General features: G+C 45.2%; 1 protein-coding gene across 8 annotated transcripts in view; it reads right to left on the reverse strand.

Annotated features, from left to right (window-relative positions):
* The window catches only part of ZNF644 (zinc finger protein 644), a 292,172-nt gene that overhangs the window by 10,542 nt on the left and 257,859 nt on the right, over window positions 1–23,771 (reverse strand). For all 8 annotated transcript variants that reach the window (XM_030205642.1, XM_030205644.1, XM_030205650.1 and 5 more), the window contains one exon: window positions 18,861–18,963. In XM_030205642.1, coding sequence (XP_030061502.1) covers window positions 18,861–18,963 — 103 coding nt within the window. The remainder of the gene's footprint in view (window positions 1–18,860; window positions 18,964–23,771) is intronic.

The raw sequence follows: 23,771 nt of genomic DNA on the forward strand, positions 1-23,771 counted from the left end.
AAAGATGCCTGTAAGAACTATGAGAAACAATTTAGATGCTTCATTGGGTTCAGTGGACAATTCGACTACAGTTAGCTATAGCTGTGGTGGAGAGAGCTACATTATTTGTCTCTTTAGTATTTGAAAAACACCTGAACTCACTGAAGCGGATATATTTCTGGAAAGTTTCAAAAATGTTTGAGGGACAGGAAATTTAGATTCTTCCTGATCTCTCCAGGGCTACTCAGAAGAGGTGCAAGTTATTTCTGGCTATGCACCAAGAGACTCTCTCTATAGGTGCAGTTTTTCAGTTGAGATTTCCTTGTAAATATGTAGTGAAGTATAAAATGAACAGTATGTTTTCTTTATCCCTCAACAACTTAGGTCTTTTCTTAATATGAAAAACTCTGCGACTGCTGGATCGGTATCTTAATATGTCCCTGATGTGAATTCCAAGTCACTTTTATCAGGTCTTAGCCCCCACAACTGTAAGTGCGATTAGAAGGCATACTGTATGTATTTGGTGTCTCATTCTTATTGCCACTATTAAACAGATCAAAGTTCTGCTACTTATGCAGAATTAGAAAAGGTTCAAAGAGCAACCAAAATGATAAAGAGAATGGAACTCCTCTCATATGTGGAAAGGCTACAGAAGTTAGGGCTCTTTAGCTTGGAAAAGAGAAGGCTGAGGAGAGATATATTGAGTTCTACAAAATTCTGAGTGGTGTAGGACAGATAAAGTGAATCGATTTTTTACTCTTTCAAAAAGTACAAAGACTAAGGGACACTCAATGAAGTTACATGGAAATACTTTTAACACAAATAGGAGGAAATATTTTTTCACGCAACAAATAGTTAAGCTCTGGAACTCGTTGCCAGAGGATGTGATGATGACAGTTAGCAAATCTGGGTTTAAAAATGGTTTGGACAAGATCCTGGAAGAAAAGTCCATGGTCTCTTATTGAGATAGACATGGGGAAGCCACTGCTTGTTCTGAGATTGGTAGCATGGAATGTTGCTACCATTTAGGTTTCTGCCAGGTATTTGTGAACTGGATTGGCCACTGTTGGAAACAGGATATTGGGCTAGATGGACCATTGGTCTGCCTCAGTATGGCTATTCTTATGTTCATAATATATCTATGAAAGGAAGTAACTTTGTGGTCCAATTCTTTAGGACGTTTTTGTGATATTTTTGCACATAAAGGCACAAGCTGTTCATGAAACATGTACACCAATCAGCCGATGCTGTAAATGAGGCTCTCTCTACAATGCCTTCATACTTTGTTCCCCTTGCCATTTAAAGGGCTTGTAACCAAATGCTTGATTGTCTATGTACACATTTTGTCTGCATTCCATAATCCAGTTGTTCAGCTCCATCTCCAATATTTGAAACAGCACAATTTTGAAATGCAATGCCTTCTTTGATTTTAATGCCACATTATTTTTCTCCAGTCTCTTAACTAGTTTTTAACTGATGCCAAATTTTCTACTAACAGCTGAATTATTGGTAGCTTCTGCTTGCTCTATAACTAAGTTTGAATGTCGCAGTATATGATGACTTCGTTTTTTTGTCCCTTACATGATTCACTCTCCTGCACCCCCCCAAATTACCATAAATATTATACCAGTAATTTGTCCTTCCTCACCCCTCTAGGTCCAACACTGCTCCCTTCACCTCCAGGTTCAATATTGCCCCCTCCCCTCTGTCCCCTGGGGTCCAACACTGCTTCCCCTCCATATTTCACTCCCATTATCCAGCACCAATTTCTCTCCCTCCCTTCCCCTGCAGCATGTAGTCCAGTATATTCTCCCCCCCTTCCCCCACCAATTGTCTATAGAGCAGCAGTAGTGCAGCAGTACACATAGTCTGCCTGTGGCCTGCTCCAGAGTGATCCCTTTGACTCAACTTTTTTTCCCCTGTGGGTAGATCAGAAGAAACTCTCTAGAACAGAAAGCAGACTGCTTAGGTGTATCACTGTGTTGCCACTGCTCTACAGAACACAAGTTTGAACGCATATGAGGGGGAGGAGCAGGGAGTGAGATGCTGAACTGCAGGGTGGTGATGGAGAGAGGGAAGTATGGAGGGAGAGATGCCAGATCGTGATGCAGATGGAGGGGGAAGTTAATTTTTCTAGCCATTATGGAGAATGGCCCATAGATAAGAGAATTTCCAAGAGGTCTTGAAAAGACAACAGTGTGAGAAGAAGTTGACATCTGGAATACACATTTAGCCAAGACGTTAGAGAAAACAGCACCACTAAAAAAGGTCTTATGTCCCACTCAGAAACGCTCACCTTGGTTTTCTCCAGAACTTCGGATCCTTAAACGCGAAGGATGAAAACTGGAAAGGAGATGGCGCAAATCTCACCTGGATGAAGACAAGCTAAAGCAGGAAGCACATGGCAAAGTACCGCCAAGCCTTAACACCAACCAAAAAAACAGTATTTCTCTCAATGCATTGCACAGGCTGCCAATTCAACCAAGCAGCTGTTCAGTATAGTAAACAGCCTACTGCAACCCCCACAACAAAACCAGCCTGCCCAGTCTAACCTGAACTGCAATGATTTTGTTGCATACTTTGTCAACAAAATTAAAAGTCTCCACCAGGATTTACAGGCAATCCCACCCAGTGCCCACCAGTCAACCAGGGGTGCACAAACTCACCCCCCTCCTAACAGGGACAGATGGAAGACTTTTAACCTAATGACAGAGGAGAGCCTTGACAAAATCCTAAGAGACCTTCGACCATTTACCTGCTCCCTTGATCCCTGCCCATCAAAGAAAATGCAGCAGGCAAGTATGGGCCTTATAGAAGGCGCCACAAAAATTGTGAACACCTCGCTTTCTAATGGGCAACTACCAACAGCATTAAAAAGGGCAGTGGTTCGCTCTCTGCTGAAGAAAAACAACCTTGACCAGGACAAACTTGAAAGTTAAAGGCCAGTATCCAACATTCTATTTCTAGGGAAACTCACAGAACAAACAGTCTGTGTTCAACTTAATGAATGGCTAGAAAAGAGTAACTGGCTAGATCCATGTCAATCTGGATTCAGAAACGGTCCTCGTATCCCTGCTAGATGATCTTCACAGAAACCGAGACAAGTGATTCGCCTCGATGTTAGTACTGCTAGATTCTCAGCAGCTTTTGACACTGTGGATCATGATATCTTGCTAGCACGACTGACAGAAGCCGGTATCAATAGAACAGTACTTGCCTGGTTCAGATCCTATCTATCAGACAGGCAACAATCCATAATTTTTGGCAGCAACTCATCACCACCATGGACACTGACCTGTGGGGTACCACATGGATTGATATTATCACCTATTCTGTTCAATATCTACCTCAAGCCACTAGCTGAGCCGATTAGGTCAATGGACACTCAGTTTTACATCTATGCGGATGATGTGCAGCTACTCATACTCACTGAACCTGACTTACCTACAGCCTTGAATAAACTGATTACTTGTCTAACATCAATTCAAGAATGGGCTAAACACAATAAACTTTGCCTGAACCCAAGTAAAACCGAGCTTCTCTGGGTCCCTAACACAAGTGAATACATACCTGACATCAAAATCCCATTTGGGAAGTATGAACTCCCCCTCAAATCACAAGTCAGGAACCTTGGAATACAGTTATATTCAACACTTACTCTGATTCCCCAAATCCAAGCAACCTTCAAGAGTTGCTTCTACTATTTGCCACAGCTACGCTGCCTCTCTCCTTACATCGAGAAGGTAAATCTTATCCCAGTTGTGCATGCCACGGTTAATATCAAGACTGGATTACTGCAATGCCCTATACAATGGTCTGACTACAAAGGACCTGCACCAGCGCCAGTTGATTCAGAATGCAGCAGCAAGACTCATAGAAGGTTGCAAGCACCGTGACCACATCACACCATTTTTGCAAAAACTTCATTGGCTACAGTACAATACAGGGCTAAATTTAAAACTCTATGTCTGATCTTCAAGGCCCTGAAAGGAAATGGCCCCGAGTATCTGAAGATTGGGATGATTCTCCACAGACCGCCAAGGACACTAAGGTCCTCCCAAGGACTTTCACTAACTACACCCTCTCCAAAAGACATTACACGATGTGATACCCGCAATCGAGCCTTCTCCGGAGTAGCCTCCACACTCTGGAATGTATTGCCTGAATGGCTCCGCTTAACACAAGACTATCTGTACTTCAGGAAGCAGGTGAAAGGTAAAATTATGTCTTACCTGATAATTTTCTTTCCATTAGTCCCAACAGATCAATCCAGAGATGAGTGGGTTGTGTCCCTCTACCAGCAGGTGGAGATAGAGAGAACTTCAGAGTTTACTATATATAGACACGTGCAGCCATCTTACTCTCAGTATTGTCGATACCAAAGCAAGTGAAAAGCCAAGCAATCCACCATCACAGTTCACTCCTGTCTCAAGAACACCTTTGCAGGCTCTTCCTCCACCGCACCAGCGGGAAAGAAAACACCTAAGTGTCAAATTGTCAACATGAGAGTAGTCCATGCTTCGTAGTTGTCCATCAGTATCCAATGATCCCTTAAGAAAGAGAGAACCTAGTGGAACAAAACAGGAACAAACACCTCTCTGGTGACTATGTACCTTAAGCCACCACACATACAATAAAGGGCGGGCCTCTGGATTGATCTGTTGGGACTAATGGAAAGAAAATTATCAGGTAAGACATAATTTTACCTTCCATAGCGTCCCACAGATCAATCCAGAGACGAGTGGGATGTACAAAAGCAGTCCCCAAAGTAGGGTGGGTTCCCCAAACCGGTAAAGACTCCCAGTAAAACTTAACCGAACCCTCAAAGCGGAGAACGGGCATACCCCAACCCCCAAGAGGGCTCACGAACATCAGATGCTAATCACGATATGCCCCAGAACGTGGAACCAGAAACCACCAACGCTAGAGCAGAGCATGGTACCAGGTTCCGAAAACAGCGAAAGCCGGACATCCAAAATCTGAGGAAAGGTGGTAAGCAACAAGAAGAGAGAATTTCTCCACGCCGAACCTAAACATCTGCAAGCCTGAACACACAGCGAAGCAGCGCAATTCAACGTAAAACTGTATACCTGTGCCCAAAAAGGAATCCAGAAGCCAAGCCGCTTGAGGGACGGTGCGAGTGTCCAGAAGAAAGCTGCGCTCAATTTGCAGCGATAGAGCAGCATTCAACATGCCGCAAAGAACTGCGCTGAAAAGCAGTGATGGAACAGTGCACAAATGCAGCGATGGAGCTACAATCAACCTACCGCAAAGAAGTTGTGTACAGGGATGGAGCCACGCTCCGCTTCCCAGAATGAAGTCGCGCTAAACATCCAGCACAGGATCCGCGCCCAACCTACAGAAATGGAGATGTGTTCAACGGAACACGCTGGCGCCGAAATCTAAATGACGCGATGGAGCCATGCCCAACAGAGAACAATAGAGTCGATCCCAACCTGTATCAATAGAACGGTGCCCAACATGTGGCCAAGGAACTGCGTACAACTTATCGCAAAGAACATAGAGAAACTGCTCAACATGCCCCAAAGCAACCGTGCTCAAGATGCCGCAACGGCGGTGAACTCAACATGCAGCAACAAAGCTATGCTCAACATGTAGGAACGAAGCTGTGCTCAACCTGCATGAAAAGAGCCAAGCTCAACACGCCACAAGGAAGCTGTGCTGTGCTCAACATAGAACAAAGAACACAGATGGAGATCCGGAAAACAGCCATAAAGGCACTGCCAGGTGAGACTTGGCGTTTATCCCAAGCTTCAGAGGAATATGAAAGTAACACTAAACTAACCTCCTCAAATTAAAGGAAGCAACACACAGCCACAAGGCAGAAAGGAAGAAACAACTTGCCAGGCCAAAACGCAAAATGAAGCCGGCCTCTAAAAGGAAAGTGATTAAAACCAGCTAATGGAGAGAAGCCAAGCAAATCAGAACCTCCCTATGTCAAGGAGAAAAATACTGTTAAAAAAAAAGAAACAAATAGCAGGGGCTTCACCAGCAAATGGCAGGAGCACCAAAGACCGACTCCTGAAAGGGAACTGCCCAGCAGCCGTAAAAGACTGACAGTCAAGAAACATAGACCGAGCCTGAAGCCTACACGCAGCCAGCGAGAGACCCCTTCAGTTCGAACTGACAGGAGAAGACCTCCAAATCGCAAAGCTACCGATCCCAGAAGGACTCAAGACCAGAATTAGACGCCGGAAGCGAAAATGAAAGAAACTTTGCAAGCGCTCCCTTAGACGATCTTACCTCAAGCAGACCAAGCTGGACGGCCTGAGCCAGAGCCAGGACAGCGAATGATACATACCTGTAGCAGGTGTTCTCCGAGGACAGCAGGCTGATTGTTCTCACGACTGGGTTGACGTCCACGACAGCCCCCACCAACCGGAACAAAACTTCGCGGGCGGTCCCGCACGCAGGGCACGCCCACCGCGCATGCGCGGCCGTCTTCCCGCCCGTGTGCGACCGTTCCCGCTCAGTTGAATGACAAGCAAAGAAATGAGTAAAACGCAACTCCAAAGGGGAGGAGGGAGGATAGGTGAGAACAATCAGCCTGCTGTCCTTGGAGAACACCTGCTACAGGTATGTATCATTCGCTTTCTCCGAGGACAAGCAGGCTGCTTGTTCGCACGACTAGGGTATCCCTAGCTCTCAGGCTCACTCAAAACAAGAACCCAGGTCAATTGAACCTCGCAACGGCGAGGGCATAACAGAAATTGACCTACGAATAACAACTAACAGAGTGCAGCCTGAACAGAACAAAAACGGGTCCTGGAGGGTGGAGTTGGATTCAAACCCCAAACAGATTCTGCAGCACCGACTGCCCGAACCGACTGTCGCATCGGGTATCCTGCTGGAGGCAGTAATGTGATGTGAATGTGTGGACAGATGACCACGTCGCAGCCTTGCAAATCTCTTCAATAGTGGCTGACTTCAAGTGGGCCACTGACGCTGCCATGGCTCTGTCACTATGAGCCGTGACATGACCCTCAAGAGTCAGCCCACCCTGGGCGTAAGTGAAGGAAATGCAATCTGCTAGCCAATTGGAGATGGTGCGTTTCCCGACAGCGACCCCTTTCCTATTGGGGTCGAAAGAAATAAACAATTGGGCGGACTGTCTGTGGGGCTGTGTCCGCTCCAGATAGAAGGCCAACGCTCGCTTGCAGTCCAATGTGTGCAACTGACGTTCAGCAGGGCGGGTATGTGGTCTGGGAAAGAATGTTGGCAAGAAAATTGACTGGTTAAGATGGAACTCCGACACCACCTTTGGCAGAAACTTAGGGTGAGTGCGGAGTACTACCCTGTTATGATAAAATTTGGTGTAAGGAGCATGAGCTACCAGGGCTTGAAGCTCACTGACTGTACGAGCTGAAGTAACTGACACCAAGAAAATGACCTTCCAGGTCAAGTACTTCAGATGGCATGAATTCAGCGGCACAAAAGGAGGTTTCATCAGTTGGGTGAGGACGACATTGAGATCCCATGACACTGCAGGAGGCTTGACAGGGGGCCTTGACAAAAGCAAGCCTCTCATGAATCGAACGACTAAAGGCTCTCCAGAGATGGCTTTACCCTCTATACGATAATGGTAAGCACTAATTGCACTAAGGTGATTCCTTACTGAGTTGGTCTTGAGACCAGACTCTGATAAGTGCAGAAGGTATTCAAGCAGGTTCTGTGCAGGACAAGAACGCGGTTCTAGGGCCTTGCTCTCACACCAAACGACAAACCTCCTCCACTTGAAAAAGTAACTCTTTTTAGTGGAATCCCTTCTAGAGGCAAGTAAGACGCGGGAGACACCCTCAGACAGACCCAACGAAGCAAAGTCTACGCCCTCAACATCCAGGCCGTGAGAGCCAGAGACTGGAGGTTGGGGTGCAGAAGCGCTCCGTCGTTCTGCGAAATGAGAGTCGGAAAACACTTCAATCTCCACGGTTCTTCGGAGGACAACTCCAGAAGTAGAGGGAACCAGATCTGACGGGGCCAAAAAGGCGCTATCAGAATCATGGTGTCGTGGTCTTGCTTGAGCTTCAGTAAGGTCTTCCCCACCAAAGGTATGGGAGGATAAGCATACAGGAGGCCGGTCCCCCAATGGAGGAGAAAGGCATCTGACGCCAATCTGCCGTGTGTCTGTAGTCTGGAACAGAACAGAGGCAGCTTGTGGTTGGTCTGAGAGGCGAAAAGGTCCACTGAGGGAGTGCCCCACTCTCGGAAGATCTTGCGTACCACTCTGAAATGGAGCGTTGCATGACTCTGTTCAGTCTGTCGGCCAAACTGTTGTTTACGCCTGCCAGGTATGTGGCTTGGAGAAGCATGCCGAACTGGCAGGCCCAACGCCACATCCCGACGGCTTCCTGACACAGGGGGCGAGATCCGGTGCCCCCCTGCTTGTTGATGTAATACATTGCAACCTGATTGTCTGTCCGAATTTGGATGATTTGGTAGGACAGCCGATCTCTGAAGGTCTTCAGCGCGTTCCAGACCGCTCGGAGCTTCAGGAGGTTGATCTGAAGATCTTGTTCCTGGAGGGACCACAGTCCCTGGGTGTGGAGCCCATCGACATGAGCTCCCCACCCCAGACAAGATGCATCCGTCGTCAGCACTTTCTTGGGCTGCTGAATTTGGAATGGACGTCCCAGAGTCAAATTGGTCCGAATGGTCCACCAGTGCAGCGAATTGCGGCAACTGAGGGACAGGCGGATGACATCTTCTAGATTCCCGGTAGTTTGACACCACTGGGAAGCTAGGGTCCATTGAGTAGGTCTCATGTGAAGGCGAGCCATGGGAGTCACATGAACCGTGGAGGCCATATGACCCAGGAGTCTCAACATCTGCCGAGCTGTGACCTGCTGAGACGCTCTGGTCTGGGAAGCGAGGGACAGGAGATTCTGCGCCCGTGCTTCGGGAAGAAAGGCCTGAGCCGTCTGTGAATTCAGCAGAGCTCCTATGAATTCCAGAGATTGGACTGGCTGGAGATGGGAGTTTGGGTAATTTATCACAAACCCCAGCAGCTCCAGGAGGTGAATAGTGCACTGCATGGACTGGAGAGCCCCTGCCTCCAAGGTGTTCTTGACCAGCCAATCGTCGAGATACGGGAACACGTGCACTCCCGGCTTGCGTAGGTACGCCGCAACCACCACGAGACACTTCGTGAACACCCGTGGGGCAGAGGCGAGCCCAAAGGGCAGCACACAATACTGACAGTGCCGTGTCCCTAGACGGAATCTGAGATACTGTCTGTGAGCTGGCAGTATCGGGATGTGAGTATAAGCATCCTTTAAATCCAGGGAACAAAGCCAATCGTCTTTCTGAATCATTGGTAGAAGGGTGCCCAAGGAAAGCATCCTGAACTTCTCTTTGACCAAGTATTTGTTCAGGCCTCTCAGGTCTAGGATGGGGCGCATCCCCACTGTTTTCTTTTCCACAAGGAAGTACCTGGAATAGAATCCCTGCCCTTCCTGCCCGACCGCATTGGCGCTGAGAAGGGCGGAGAGTTCCTCTGCAAGTACCTGCTTGTGATGGGAGCTGAAGGATTGGGCTCACGGTGGGCAATTTGGTGGAGTGGAGGCCAAATTCAGGATGTATCCGCACCGCACTATTTGGAGAACCCACTGGTCGGAGGTTATCAGAGGCCACCTTTGGTGAAAAACTTTCAACCTCCCTCCGACCGGCAGGTCGTCCGGTACGGACACTTTGATGGCGGCTATGTTCCCATGGATCCAGTCAAAAGCCCGTCCCCGGCTTCTGCTGTGGAGGCGCAGGGGGCTGCTTAGGCGCACGCTGTTGACGGGAACGAGTGCGCTGGGATTGTCCCTGTGCCTGAGGAGGCCTTCGGGCCGGCTGGGTGTACCTACGCTTGTTGTAGGCGTAGGGTGCAGCCTGCCGGGCCCGGGAAAAATGTCCACCTGCAGAGGTGGATGCTGAAGGCGCCCAGTGGGAGAGCTTGTCGAGAGCGGTTTCCTGCTGATGTAGTTGGTCCACCAACTGCTTGACCTTCTCGTCGAAAATGTTATCCCCCCGGCAAGGGACATCTGCCAGTCGTTGCTGGGTGCGGTTGTCCAGGTCAGAGGCAGGCAGCCACGAGAGTCTGCGCATCACTATACCTTGGGCCGCAGCTCGAGATCCCACATCACAGGTATCATATATACCCCTGGACAGGAACTTTCTGCACGCCTTCAGCTGCCTGACCACCTCCTGAAAAGGCCTGGATTGCTCCGGAGGGAGCTTGTTGACCAGGTCCGCCAGTTGCCTCACATTGTTCCGCATGTGAATGCTCATGTAGAGCTGGTATGACTGGATGCGGGTCACGAGCATGGAAGATTGGTAGGCCTTCCTCCCAAACGAGTCCAGAGTGCGAGACTCCCGCCCCGGGGGCGCCAAGGCGGTATCCCTCGAACTCCGTGCTCTCTTGAGAGCAGAGTCCACGACTGTCGAGTCATGAGGCAATTGGGGCCACATCAACTCTGGGTCAGAGTGGATCCTGTATTGGGACTCCGCTTTCTTGGGGATGGTGGGGTTAGATAACGGCTTCAGCCAATTCCGAAGCAGTGTCTCTTTGAGGACATTGTGCAACGGCACCGTGGAAGACTCTCTAGGTGGTGATGGATAGTTGAGGACCTCGAGCATCTCAGCCCTCGGCTCATCCACAGAGACCACAGGAAAGGGAATGCAAATGGACATATCCCTGACGAAGGAGGCAAAGGAGAGGCTCTCAGGGGGCGAGAGCTTTCTCTCCGGTGAATGAGTGTGGGGTCGGAGGGAAGGCTCACAGACTCCTCTGAGGAGAAATATCTGGGGTCCTCCTCCTCCCCCCACGAGGCCTCTTCCTCGGTGTTGGACATGAGCTCTTGCAGCTCAGACCTCAACCGGGCCCGCCTCGACTGCGAGGAACCATGTCCCCGGTGATGGCATCGAGCGGTGGACTCCTGTGCCGGCGGGGATGAAGCTCCCTCCATCGACGTCGATGGGGACTCCACCTGCGTGGCGGTCGACACCGGTGCCGCAAGTGGCGTCGGCGTCGCAGGCCGCAGCATTGGGCTAGAGCACACCGGCGCCTCCATCAACGGCGCCGGGGGCGCAAGCACCCCTGGTGCCGGCAGAGCCTGGCGCATCAGCCCTTCCAGAATCCCCGGAAGGATGGCTCGGAGGCACTCGTCAAGGCCCGCTGTCGGGAAAGGCAGGGGGGCCGGGGTAGGTGTCAGTGCCGGAAGCTGCTCGAGTCCAGGAGATGGTACCGAAGCACCCGTGGACTGACGCAGCGACACCTCTTCAACCGAGGGGGAATGCTCCTCTTGGCACTGCCGCTTCCTCGGCGTCGAGTCATCTCTGGAGGTGCCGGAGCTGGCAGTCCCGTGCGCCTTGGGCAACCGATGACGGTGCTTCTTGGTTTTCTTTCGGTGCCCGTCATCGGCGCTTGGCGGTAGAGACGAAGAGGAAGTAGAACCCCCCCGGCCTCGAGGGATCGGGTCTGACAGGGTTCGGTCCCGATGGCCCTGCGTAGAGGGAGTGGCCGGGGCCGATTGCCCACGCGGCCGCTCACCCCCGCCGTCGCCGGCGGGCCAACGGTACCTGTACTCCTGTGGTCAGTGCCATCGTCGGTGCCGATTTCGCCGACATCGGTACCGGTACCGAAGATACAGCCGTCGACGTCGAGGGGCCGGTGCAAGTTCCGAAAAGACGGTCCCGAAGAACTTGCCTCGCCACCTGTGTCCGCTTCCGTAAGCCGAGACACAAGGTGCACGTCTTGGTATTATGCTCCGGCCCGAGGCACTGGAGGCACCAAGCGTGGGTATCGGTCTGCGAGATCTGCCGGCCGCACCGACCACGCTTCTTGAATCCGCTCGGGACCTTCGAGGACATCGACGGAAAAATCGCGTCGGCGAAGTCAAAGTCGTCGATGGTGGTGGTGAAAAGCACACCCGAAAAAGAAACGACAGCGCGGCCACAAGGCCGCAACGAGGCGCCCTCGCGGCTAAAGACGACGAGGGGGACTCAAGATTTTTTTTTTAACACAAAGAAAAGGAAAGAAAGAAATACGCGAACGCGTTCGTAAGAGAAAAAAAACTCGGTTTCCGGGGCTGACAGAGAGAGACGATAGCACGTCTCTCTCCAGCGCGGAATAGAAAAAACTGAGCGGGAACGGTCGCGCACGGGCGGGAAGACGGCCGCGCATTCGCGGTGGGCGTGCCCTGCGTACGGGACCGCCCGCGAAGTTTTGTTCCGGTTGGTGGGGGCTGCCGTGGACGTCAACCCAGTCGTGAGAACAAGCAGCCTGCTTGTCCTCGGAGAAAACTGCGTTAGCTGAAGCAAGGCTCGCCAGTCTGATCCGAGCAAGGCTCGATGTTCCGATCCGAGCAAAGCTCGATGTTGAGATCCGTAGGCCGACCTGACAGCCTGCGTTGTAGCCAGGCCCTGGGCCGAAGAAATCTTAACAGCCTGAGCCCGTTCACCGGTCGAAGCCGGAGCAAGGATGCCGGCCTAAGCCGGGATAATATGAATTGCTTCAGCCAAAGCAAGGCTCGACGGCCCGATCCGAAACAAGACTCGGCGGCCTGAGACCATTGCTGTATCCCCACAGAGCTATCACCATCTCTGCTACTTCATTCGGCTGTGCATCCCGTTTTTTTTTTTTTTTTTAAAGACAGGAGTGCCAGGGAAGCCATAACTCAGAGACAAGTTATCACCACAGCATGGAAGTAGCGCAGGAGTAGGGGAGAAACCTGGCCCACCAGGTGTACCCCTTACAGGCCCAATCTGGCCACGAACCCCTAGCTCAACAAAACCTGAGTGAACAGGCGAGGAGCAGATTTCAAAGCGCTCATCAAAACCTGAGGGAACAGGCGAGGAGTAAATTTCAAAGTGCTCAACTAAACCTGAGGGAACAGGCTAGGAGCAAATTCAATCCAGAGAGCTGCACAGGATGTGTCCATCCACCTGCTGAGATAGAGAGAATACTGAGAGTAAGATGGCTGCACGTGTCTATATATAGTAAACTCTGAAGTTCTCTCTATCTCCACCTGCTGGTAGAGGGACACAACCCACTCGTCTCTGGATTGATCTGTGGGACGCTATGGAAGCTTGGCACTTCAACCAAGCCTCTAATGGAAGAAGTAACTAACCTGTTAGTCTCACTCACACACACAAGGATTGACTCGGGCTGCACATACTGCAGCAGGACATGTTTATCCACTCCTAACCTAGCTGAGATGATATTTAACCATCTCTCTGACCTCATGTGCAACTTTCTTCAAATCAGTCATCTTACTTTCTAATTCTTCCTACTTTCTTACTCATCTATATGTTACAACATTGCCTTACCCTTCACTACCAATTATAATGTTCTATTACGTATTGTGTAGTCATTGCAAGTAGTATACCATGCCATACTTTGTATTGTTACTTGAATATTTTTACTGCTGTAATTGCCTATTGCTCATGTTTGATCTATTCTTACTGTACACCGCCTTGAGTGAATTCCTTCAAAAAGGCAATAAATCCTAATAAATAAAATAAATGATTCTAGGTTTTTTTAATGGCATTTTTGAGTCAAAATTTCTTGATTTCTACACAAGTATATACAGTGTGCTTTAGTGATCGTGGAGACTAGGGCAGGTGCCACTATAAATGGTGCCCAGGTGACCAGTGATCCCCTTGATTTCATGGGCAGGGCATGAGACCCTTTCCAATACAAGGCTGATTGTGGGGTAGGAGTCCTATTTCTATGCTGTCTCAGGACCAGGCATTTCCATTCCATGGTGAGTACCAAATCCCCTTTCTATCTCCTAGGACTCCTCAGAAAGTATGGAATCAAAACACAGCCTAGCCATATATATCATACCCTAAAGGGCTACTGCTCAAACATTCATGCCCATCTCCCATCCATTACTTAGTCCACTGCAATTCTTCTCCATATACTAAAAGGCTCCCAAATCTTTTAAGGCCTGAATCTCAAGTGGTGCAAAGTTGTCAATGTGAACATTAAATAAACATAGTCTAACTCGGCTATCACTTGCTGGAAAGGTGGCCCAGAGACAGTCATCCCAATGGTGCAACACATTTACACTTGACCCAAAAAAGAGAGCGAAGAAACCAAGCGTCATGGGCATTTCAGGGGCATGGTTTTGAGTTACGTGCACAACTATAGAATATGTGTGCTCTGCGTGTAAATTTAGGCATAGGCATTTGCACCACGTTTTCATTAGTGCAAATGTTAGCTCCTAAATTTATGCATGACCTCTTTAATAAGCGTTATTCTATAAACTGTGCCGAACTTTAGGTGTGGCTTATAGTGCCATTTATAGAATTCACCCCTAAATTTCATCCGCCAGTTGGATGTCCAGTCTTCCAATTTCCTTAGGTCCTTCTACAATATTTCACAGTCCATGTGTTTTTAACAACTTTGAATAGTTTTGTGTCATCTGCAAATTGAATCATCTCACTTGTTGTTATGATTTCCAGATCATTTATAAATATATTAAATAGCACTGGTCCCAGTACATATCCCTGTGATACTCCACTATTTACTCTCCTCCATTAAGAAAAATGGCCATTTAACCCTATCCTCTGTTTTCTGTCTAATAACCAATTCCTAATCAACAACATAACATTGCCTCCTATCCCATGTCTCTTTAATTTTCTCAGGAGTCTCATCAGGAACTTTGTCAAAAGCTTTCTGAAAATCTAAATACATCAACCAGCTCACCTTTACTGACATTATTCACGGAGTCAAAGATATGAAGCAAACTGGTGAGGCAAGACTTCCCCTGGCTGAATACATGCTGACTCTATCCCATTAAACATGTTTATCTATGTGTTCCATAATTTTATTTTTATTTTTAGTTTTTACATTTGTATCCCACATTTTCCCACCTATTTGTAGGCTCAATGTGGCTTACATAGTACCGGAGAGGCCTTTGCAGGCTCCGGTGTGAACAAATACAGGGTGATGTTGTGGTAAAATCAAGTTCATGTGGCACAGACACATTAGGGAATCAGAGAACGAAAGAGTTGTGTTATGTCCATTACGTGCTTTAGTTTGGTTGTGTTGCAGAGATTAGGCATTTAAGTTGGATTGGTAGGGTATGCCTTTTTAAACAGGTTGGTTTTTAGTGATTTCTGGAAGTTTAGGTGGTCGTAAGTCGTTTTCAAGGCTTTTGGTAATGCTTTCCACAGTTGTGTGCTTATATAGGAAAAACTAGATGCGTAATTTGTTTTGTATTTAAGTCCTTTGCAGCTTGGGTAGTGCAGCTTTAGATAAGATCGTGCTGATTCGGATGTATTTCTAATTGGTAAGTCGATCAAATCTGTCATGTAACTCGGGGCTTCTCCGTAGATGATTTTGTGAACCAGGGTGCAGATTTTGAAGGCGATGTGTTCTTTGGGAGCCAGTGTATCTTTTGTGGAGGGGTTTTGCACTTTCAAATCACGTTTTACCAAATATAAGCCTAGCTGCCGTGTTATTTATTAGGATTTATTTACTACCTTTTTGAAGGACTTCACTCAAGGTGGTGTACAATAAGAATAAATCAAACATGAGCAATATAAGTACATAAGTATATAAGTACACAAGTAATGCCACACTGGGAAAAGACCAAGGGTCCATCGAGCCCAGCATCCTGTCCACGACAGTGGCCAATCCAGGCCAAGGGCACCTGGCGAGCTTCCCAAACGTACAAACATTCTATACATGTTATTCCTGGAATTGTGGTTTAAGGATTTGTTCTCTAGAAAACAGTCTAACCCCTTTTAAAACTCTGCTAAGTATAATAGTTTCAACTATTTTGCCTGACACCGATGTCAGGTTTACCATAAGTACATAAGTAATGCCATACCGGGAAAAGACCAAGGGTCCATCAAGCCCAGCATCTTGTCCACGACAGTGGCCAATCCAGGCCAAGGGCACCTGGCAAGCTTCCCAAACGTACAAACATTCTATACATGTCATTCCTGGGATTTTGGATTTTTCCAAGTCCATTTAGTAGCGGTTTATGGACTTGTCCTTTAGGAAACCGTCCAACCCCTTTTTAAACTCTGCTAAGCTAACCGCCTTCACCACCAATCTGTATTTTCACATATCACTTCTGGAATCCTTTTTAAATGATCATTTATTTATTTTATTATTTAGATTTTGCTCACACCTTTTTCAGTAGTAGCTCAAGGTGAGTTACATTCAGGTACGCTGGATAGTTCTCTGTCCCAGGAGGGCTCACAATCTAAGCTTGTACCTGAGGCAATGGAGGGTTAAGTGACTTGCCCAAGATCACAAGGAGCAGCAGTGGGGTTTGAACCGGCCACCTTTGGATTGTAAGACCAGTGATCTAACCACTAGGCCACTCCTCCACTCATGTATATCAGGGACATAAAAGAAAGTGGTGCTGTACGGTTTGTCTCCTGAAGAAGCAGCAGTGAAACGGAGGCGCTCTGTTGAGCAAACCAACATTAAGAGCACGTCAATAAACTCAAATGACTTTGGTGTTCTTATGAAATAACTTAAGAATTATATATGAATGTCTTAGAATGACATGCAGCAATAAACAATAAATAAGATAAAGAAAAAATAACACAGGAGGTTCTTAGGCTGATGAGGAAGTTTGCCTGGCAAACTGAAATAGTAGAAAAAACAGCCGAGCATCTGAAGCCTTTTCCTCCTTATAATAATGAAGAATGAATGACAAGTAATGTTGAAGAGAGGCAGAAGAAACTTGTTTGATTTGAAGTTGGAAGGTTTCTATAGACAAGTTTACTGCCAGATTATTGAAATAATAGTGTCTTGATTAATCAATATAATCAACAGGATGAATCTGCCTTACTTATCTTGCACTCACTCTATAGCTTGCAACTAGGTGGTCAAATTATGAGAGATTACAATGGGCACACCATTAGTCTTTCTACCATCCCTGTTTCGTGTACAGTAAACACAGGGATAGTCTCTATGAACTAAGAGGTGCCCACCTGCATGTGACAGGTGAGTTTCCGGCAAAACTCCTATCCCTGTGCTTAATCTTGACTCCATGAAATGGAGTTAGAGCTTCTGGGGGTTATTTAAACCTCTTACATTCATATATGTAAAAATAATCCTAACCAGCAGTACTTACACACAGATTTACATTTTGCACCCAAACCACACAAATACTTCCACTCTCCCTCAAGCCATTTCTTGTAGCATTCTCAAATCCAATTCTATCCTAGTCTTCCTATAGCCTCTATAGATGTCTTTTCCACACCTCTTACCCCCTCTTTCCCTCCACTCTATCCTTATTCAATGTTCAACATAAGGGTCTGTACGCTACCTACACAGGCCTTGTAGTAAGCAGATGTCCCTTGGCCACAGCCTCCAATGCCTCAAACTATCACAAACACTTAACCTAGCATTCCCAGTTCCCCACCTACTCCCCCACCCTGTCCAAAATCAATAAAAACTCAGGGGATATGGTGGTATAAGAATAATAAATTGATATTGATAAATCTATACTATACAAAAAGACATTAACTAATGTCAGGGCTAACATTACAGAATGAACTTTTGTTAGAGTTTCTTTGGTTAGAGTCTGCAGATTATCCACCACAAGGAAGTATACCTTAAAAGGTTTTGTGCCATCACTTTGAAAATCACAGGAAATAAGGAACCAAAATTTGTTCAGCAAGAGGTTTATAACTTGGCTTTTCCCACGACTGGATTCTGTGGATTACTGATTTTTTGCATGAGCGCAGCTTCTATGGACCGTCATGTGGGTCTTCAGTGATAGGTGGATCTTGTTATTTAACATTTAGTCTGTTGGACATATTTTTTTTTATTATTGTATCATACCTTGAATTCATATAGAGAAAAATGGGGTTATAAATGCCTCTTAAATAATTATATTTCTGGAGCTGCACACAAAGTGTTTAATGTTATTATAATAAGGTAACTTTTTTTTAAATTATCTTTTCACATTACATTATCAAGAATTAACACGATCAAAAACAGTATCTAGAAAGAAAAAAGATTACAAGAACTCATTCACTTTATCTAACTAATGATACTCAAGTCCACATAATAATGGATTCCAAGATAATCATATTGAGGAGAAAATAAAGGCATGAATTCAAGGTATATGCACCTATGACTAAGGACAAACAAAATATTTATATTAAGCTGTTTCAACCCGTTTCGAGGCAACAAATGATGTCAAATGTAAAGGTTCCATAAAAACATATTTAAGTGAATTGTATCAAATGATACATTTACAAGGTATCTCAAATGGAATGCATCTCCCATTTGGAGAACAGCCGGTTTCAGTAACAAAAATTGTTTCCGCCTCTTCTGGGTCTCTCGTGAAACGTAAGGAAATAAGTTAATTTTCATACCCAAGAACAATTTGTCCTTGTTTTTGAAAAACATCTTTAAAAGCCACTGCTTATCAGGCAGCAAAGCCACAGTGGCTACCAGTGTTGCCGATTTAGCTTGTTCTGTTTCAGAGGTTTCCAGTAGAGCAGTCACATTTAAGTCATTTTGTTCTTCTTTTTGAGGAATATAATATGCCTGAGTGAATGGTGGCACAGCCGATTCAGGGACTCCCATAATTTCAATAAGATATCTCTTTAACATTTCAATTGGCTGTATCATTTTTACTTTTGGGAAATTCAAGAATCTTAAATTGTGATTTCTCATATAAGATAACATTTTAATACGGTTTGAAGTTTTTAATGTCAAACCTAGGTTTTGCTAGTGCAATATATCATGACTCAGACAACACACTGCAATTTTGATTCACCAGCAGCCAGGAATATATTGCAAACTGACAAACATTGTAAGCTCTTAACCACAGTTAATAGCATCAAATTGCAGAAACTACAGAAGTATAACTGACCAAGCTCATAGTACATACCTGCACCTCAGTATGTAAACGTCATCAGAACTGAGAGGTAATGGCAGCACTTTTTTCTTACTCCCCGAGCGTGATTTAGACTTCTTCTGCTTACAGTCTAATGCTTAAAAAAAAAAACCACACACACACACACAAAAACCATGACTTTAAATATACACATTCAGTCTATATAAAAAGCTCATGTTATAAACAAGGTCATCACAATCACAGATTTACCACTGTAGCACTCACATATTTCTCCTGCTCTTAGGGGCCCTTTTACAGAGCGGTGGTAAGCCCAACGCAGGCTTACTGCTTGCTTTTCTGGTACTACCTAAGTTCAATGTGGCTACCAGCGGTAGTACCACCCCAAGTGCGTGCCATTTTTTTGGGGAAAAGAAAACCCCTGGAAATGGCTTGCGCAGCGGTAACCCGGCAGTAATCAGGAATGCTGACGGTTACCACCGGGTTAGCACAGGAGCCCTTATTACCACTTCAAAGGATAGTGGTAAGGGCTCCCCGTCATATGGCCATGCAGTTAAGAGTTCTCTTACTGCATGGCCATGTGCGTTTGGGATCTTTTTACCTGCCGAGGTAAAAAGGGCCCTGGCGCACAGGAAAAATCGCCCCCACCGCTAGCACAGGACCCTTTTTCCCGCAGCTTGGTAAAAGGACACCCTTACTTTCTAATTGACTGTGAATTTCAACAAAGGCAGAATCATCATGTAAAACCACTCTGTTAGAGATGAAAAATACAAAATAAAAATCAACACAGATGGCAGGTAATGTACACATTCATTTATTCATTAGGTTATCAATAGAAATCAAACAAAATAAAACATGGAAAAGAAAATAAGATGATACCTTTTTTATTGGACATAACTTAATACATTTCTTGATTAGCTTTCGAAGGTTGCCCTTCTTCGTCAGATCGGAAATAAGCAAATGAGACATTTGCTTATTTCCGATCTGACGAAGAAGGGCAACTTTCGAAAGCTAATCAAGAAATGTATTAAATTATGTCCAATAAAAAAGGTATCATCTTATTTTCTTTTCCATGTTTTATTTTGTTTGATTTCTATTGATAACCTTAAGAGTGGACTAACACGGCTACCACACTCCTCTATTTATTCATTAGAAATTAGACTTGCATTAAGTAGGATAATTAACACAAAAGCTTACTATAATTGTCATTAAAGCTGAATTGAAACTGTCCTCTCACAAATTTGCAAGTTATAAGGCATCTAGGATATACAGACTTAACATATAGGACAAAATAACCTAAACAAGAGACATGGTCAAAGTTATTTTCTCCGTGACTCAAAGGCCTTTTAAGCCTCTCTGGGGCTGCAGCAGAAAGGTGCAGTTTTCCAGGGCTTGGTACACTGAAAACAAATGCTCTTCGTACTGCACATTCTAAGTCCTGAATCACAGAGAAAAATGCTAACTTAGAAAGTGATTTCATCCTGTTCAAAATTGCACTACCTATTTTAGCACCTTGAAAATATTTATAGGGTCAGATTTACTGAAGTGCTCTGCTATGTTAGTGTGCCTTACTAGAAAACAGGTCCCAATGTAAAAAAACAGGACCTGCAGCAAACAGCAATGCAGCACATGCTAATGTGGTAGCATCTTTTAATAGATCTAGCCAGTACCCTTGTTACTACTTGACAACCTTGAGTAAGCACGACTGGAACACCTAAGATAGCAAATCAAATAACAGTTTAAATAAAAATAACTATCAAAATAAGAATGTCTAATAAAACAAAGACAAAAAAACAAGAAAAAAAAAAGCACCTAAGAAAATTGTAAAGAAAATCTGTTTTAACAGTTATTTCTTTGTAAAAGATTCATTTTCAAGCTCCGACAGTTACGGGCATTAAGATCTTTGTTAGTGAAAGAAGATTTCAGAACTATAGCACAAGTGGCTTCATTACCACAATTGGATTACTGTAATTCACTTTATTCTCAGATTTTAATTGTTAAATCATTTACAGCTGATGCAGAACACTGCTATTAGGCTAATAAGTGGCATTGGACGTTTTGATAGTGTATCTCATTTCTTACAGATTTTCACTGACCGACGATACGTAAACTTATCGACTTTAATAATACTGAAATCAATATTTGGTTTAAATTCTGAGGGTTTAAGTAATTTGCTATGTTTCCATCTATGGACAGAAAATTAGAGGCCCTGTTTACTAAGCCACACTAGAGGTGTGCTAGCGTTTTTGGCATACGCTAAGGCATTAACCTGCACTAACCGTGTAGATGCCTATAATATTCCTACGGTCATCTACAAGGATAGCATGTGTTAAAAACACTAGTGCACCTTAGTAAATAGGCCCCTAGGGCCCTAGGTTTCTTAAGAACTTTGAAACTAGGCTTTTCTTCTTTAAAAACTCTGCTTAAATCTATTTTTGAAGTTACCTTTCCTTTTCATGGGGCTAGAGTATGGAATAAACTGCCTCTTGACTTGAAGTTTGTGCCTTCTTATTTTTCTTTTAGGAAAATGCGAAAAACTGATTTGTTCAAGTAACAACTCTGACTTTTAAGAATTTCTGATTTTAAACTTAATCTTGTTTTTGTTGTATTATATTTTTATAAGTATTATTACGTTGATTTTAGATTGTGAATTCCTCATTATTGGAGCTTCTGTTATTTACTATAGACCGCTATGAATCTATTTGGAAAAATAAAGGCATACAAAACTCCTAGTATAGTATAGTATAGTATATAGTGCTTCTTAAAGATAAAATTACAAAAACTTTATGTAGGTTTTGTGTAAAAGTGTGTATGCCCAGAGTTCTAGTTTCAAAATCTTGGTCACGTTCATACATACATATATATGGCCACCTCTGAGAAAAGGTGACTAATGTAGTGAATCCTAAATGTTAGTGGCCAATTTTTATGTCATGTGTCCACAAGTTGTCTGAAAAAGTCACATTTGAATTTCTGTAACTTTTTTATTTTTTTTTTCACATAGAAGGATAGGCTTTGGATTGCTGTATTACAAATTCTTTGCTCTAAAATAATTCATTAAAGACTCATTATTTTGGTTATGGTAACTTTAGTCACTTTTTCCCAGAGATGGTCACATATATGAATGTATGTGTAGGTGAGAGAGACACGTGATCTATGAATAGTTTTTACACTTAACTTTCCTTAGGCAATGCACAATAGTGTACACATCTATAAACAATATACATACATTTTTTATTTGTAACATGTACTATATGCTTATGAACTGCTTTTCCAAGTTTGCCCAAAGGGAGAAACATCAATACAAATGCACATACGAAGGTTAAATGAAAAGTAATGCCTCTACTTCCATAATTCATCAACAGATGGTAGCACTGACATGATATTGGTGTTCACTTGTTCTCTGAAATCTCATCCTTCATCTCGGTGAGAAGTGTCTGTTTGATAAGGCTAATTGTTATTATTTGTGAAATGGAAGCATGCAAACAGCACTAATCTGTGTGATTTAAACAATGTGCCGTGATGGAGAGAATCCTTCAACAGTCAGAAATTCTAATTCTAATTCACTGTTGCATGCCAAGTGTGTCAGTAAGAGAAAATTAGGTTCTTACCTTGGTAATTTTCTTTCCTTTAGTCAAAGCAAATGAAGCCATTATGTATGGGTTGTGTCCATCAACCAGCAGGGGGAGATAGAGAGCACTCAACTTTTCACAGTGCCTCATGGCCAGCCAGCTCCACTGCCTCTTCAGTATTTGAAGCTTCCAAAGCAGTATGGCAAACCACAATGGGAATAACATGAACTTTCCTCACAGCGAACGATGGCCCCTTAACAAGGGCATGAACTCAAAAGGAGGGAATGAACACATCCTCCTGGAGGGAATAAACTCGTCTTCCTTATTGTATAACTGGAGGGGATACACGCAACCTCCTGGAGGGAATAAACATCCTCCAAAACATAAACTGGAGGGAATGGACTCATCCTCCTATAAGTGAACATGAATCCTGAAGACTGTTTTCCAACTTTCTCCCAAGGAAGGAACTTCAGGAAACAAGAACAGAACCTGAAACAGATTCACAGCATACAGACAATCATACAGGGAGGGCTCATGGCTTCATCTGCTATGACTAAACGAAAGAAAATTACCAAGGTAAGAACCTAATTTTCCCTTCCTTGTCATCAAGCAGATGAAGCCATTACGAATGGGATGTAACAAAGCAATCCCTATATAGGGTTGGAACAGGTCACACCACGCGCTAGCACTTGTGCTCCAAAACGCGCATCCCTCCTAGCAGCCACATCCAGCCTGTAATGTCGGGCAAAAGAGAGCTTAGAAGCCCATGTTGCTGCACTGCATATCTCTTGACGAGAGAGTGCTCCAGTTTCAGCCCAAGAGGAAGAAATCGCTCTGGTAGAATGCGCCTTAAAGGCTAGAGGCGGAGACCGGCCGGCAAGCAGATAAGCTGAAAAGATAGTTTCTTTGAGCCAGCGGGCAATAGTGGCTTTAGACGCTGGAGACCCTCTGCGAGGACCTGATAGCAAAACAAACAGATGATCATAGATCCTGAAAGAGATAGTAACTCGCAGATACTGCAGCAGAGTCCTGCGCACATCCAACAGGTGCAACTGCCCAAAAGATTCTGGAAACTCCTCCTTATCAAAGGAGGGCAAGAAAATAGGCTGGTTTAGGTGAAACACTGAAACCACCTTAGGCATGAAGGAAGGCACAGTCCGAACCGTGACCCCAGACTCTGAGAATTGCAGAAATGGGTCTCTACAGGACAGCGCCTGGAGCTCTGACGCCGAAGTAATGGCCACAAGAAAAAACGGCCTTTAGTGTCAAATCTTTCTCCAATGCTCGCCGAAGTGGCTCAAAAGGAGAAGCCTGCAGGGCCTCCAAAACTAGCCCCAGGTTCCAAGCTGGACAGGGTGCTCGTACGGAAGGCCGGAGC

Source organism: Microcaecilia unicolor, chromosome 6, assembly GCF_901765095.1.
Source record: "Microcaecilia unicolor chromosome 6, aMicUni1.1, whole genome shotgun sequence".
Classification (NCBI taxonomy): domain Eukaryota; kingdom Metazoa; phylum Chordata; class Amphibia; order Gymnophiona; family Siphonopidae; genus Microcaecilia; species Microcaecilia unicolor.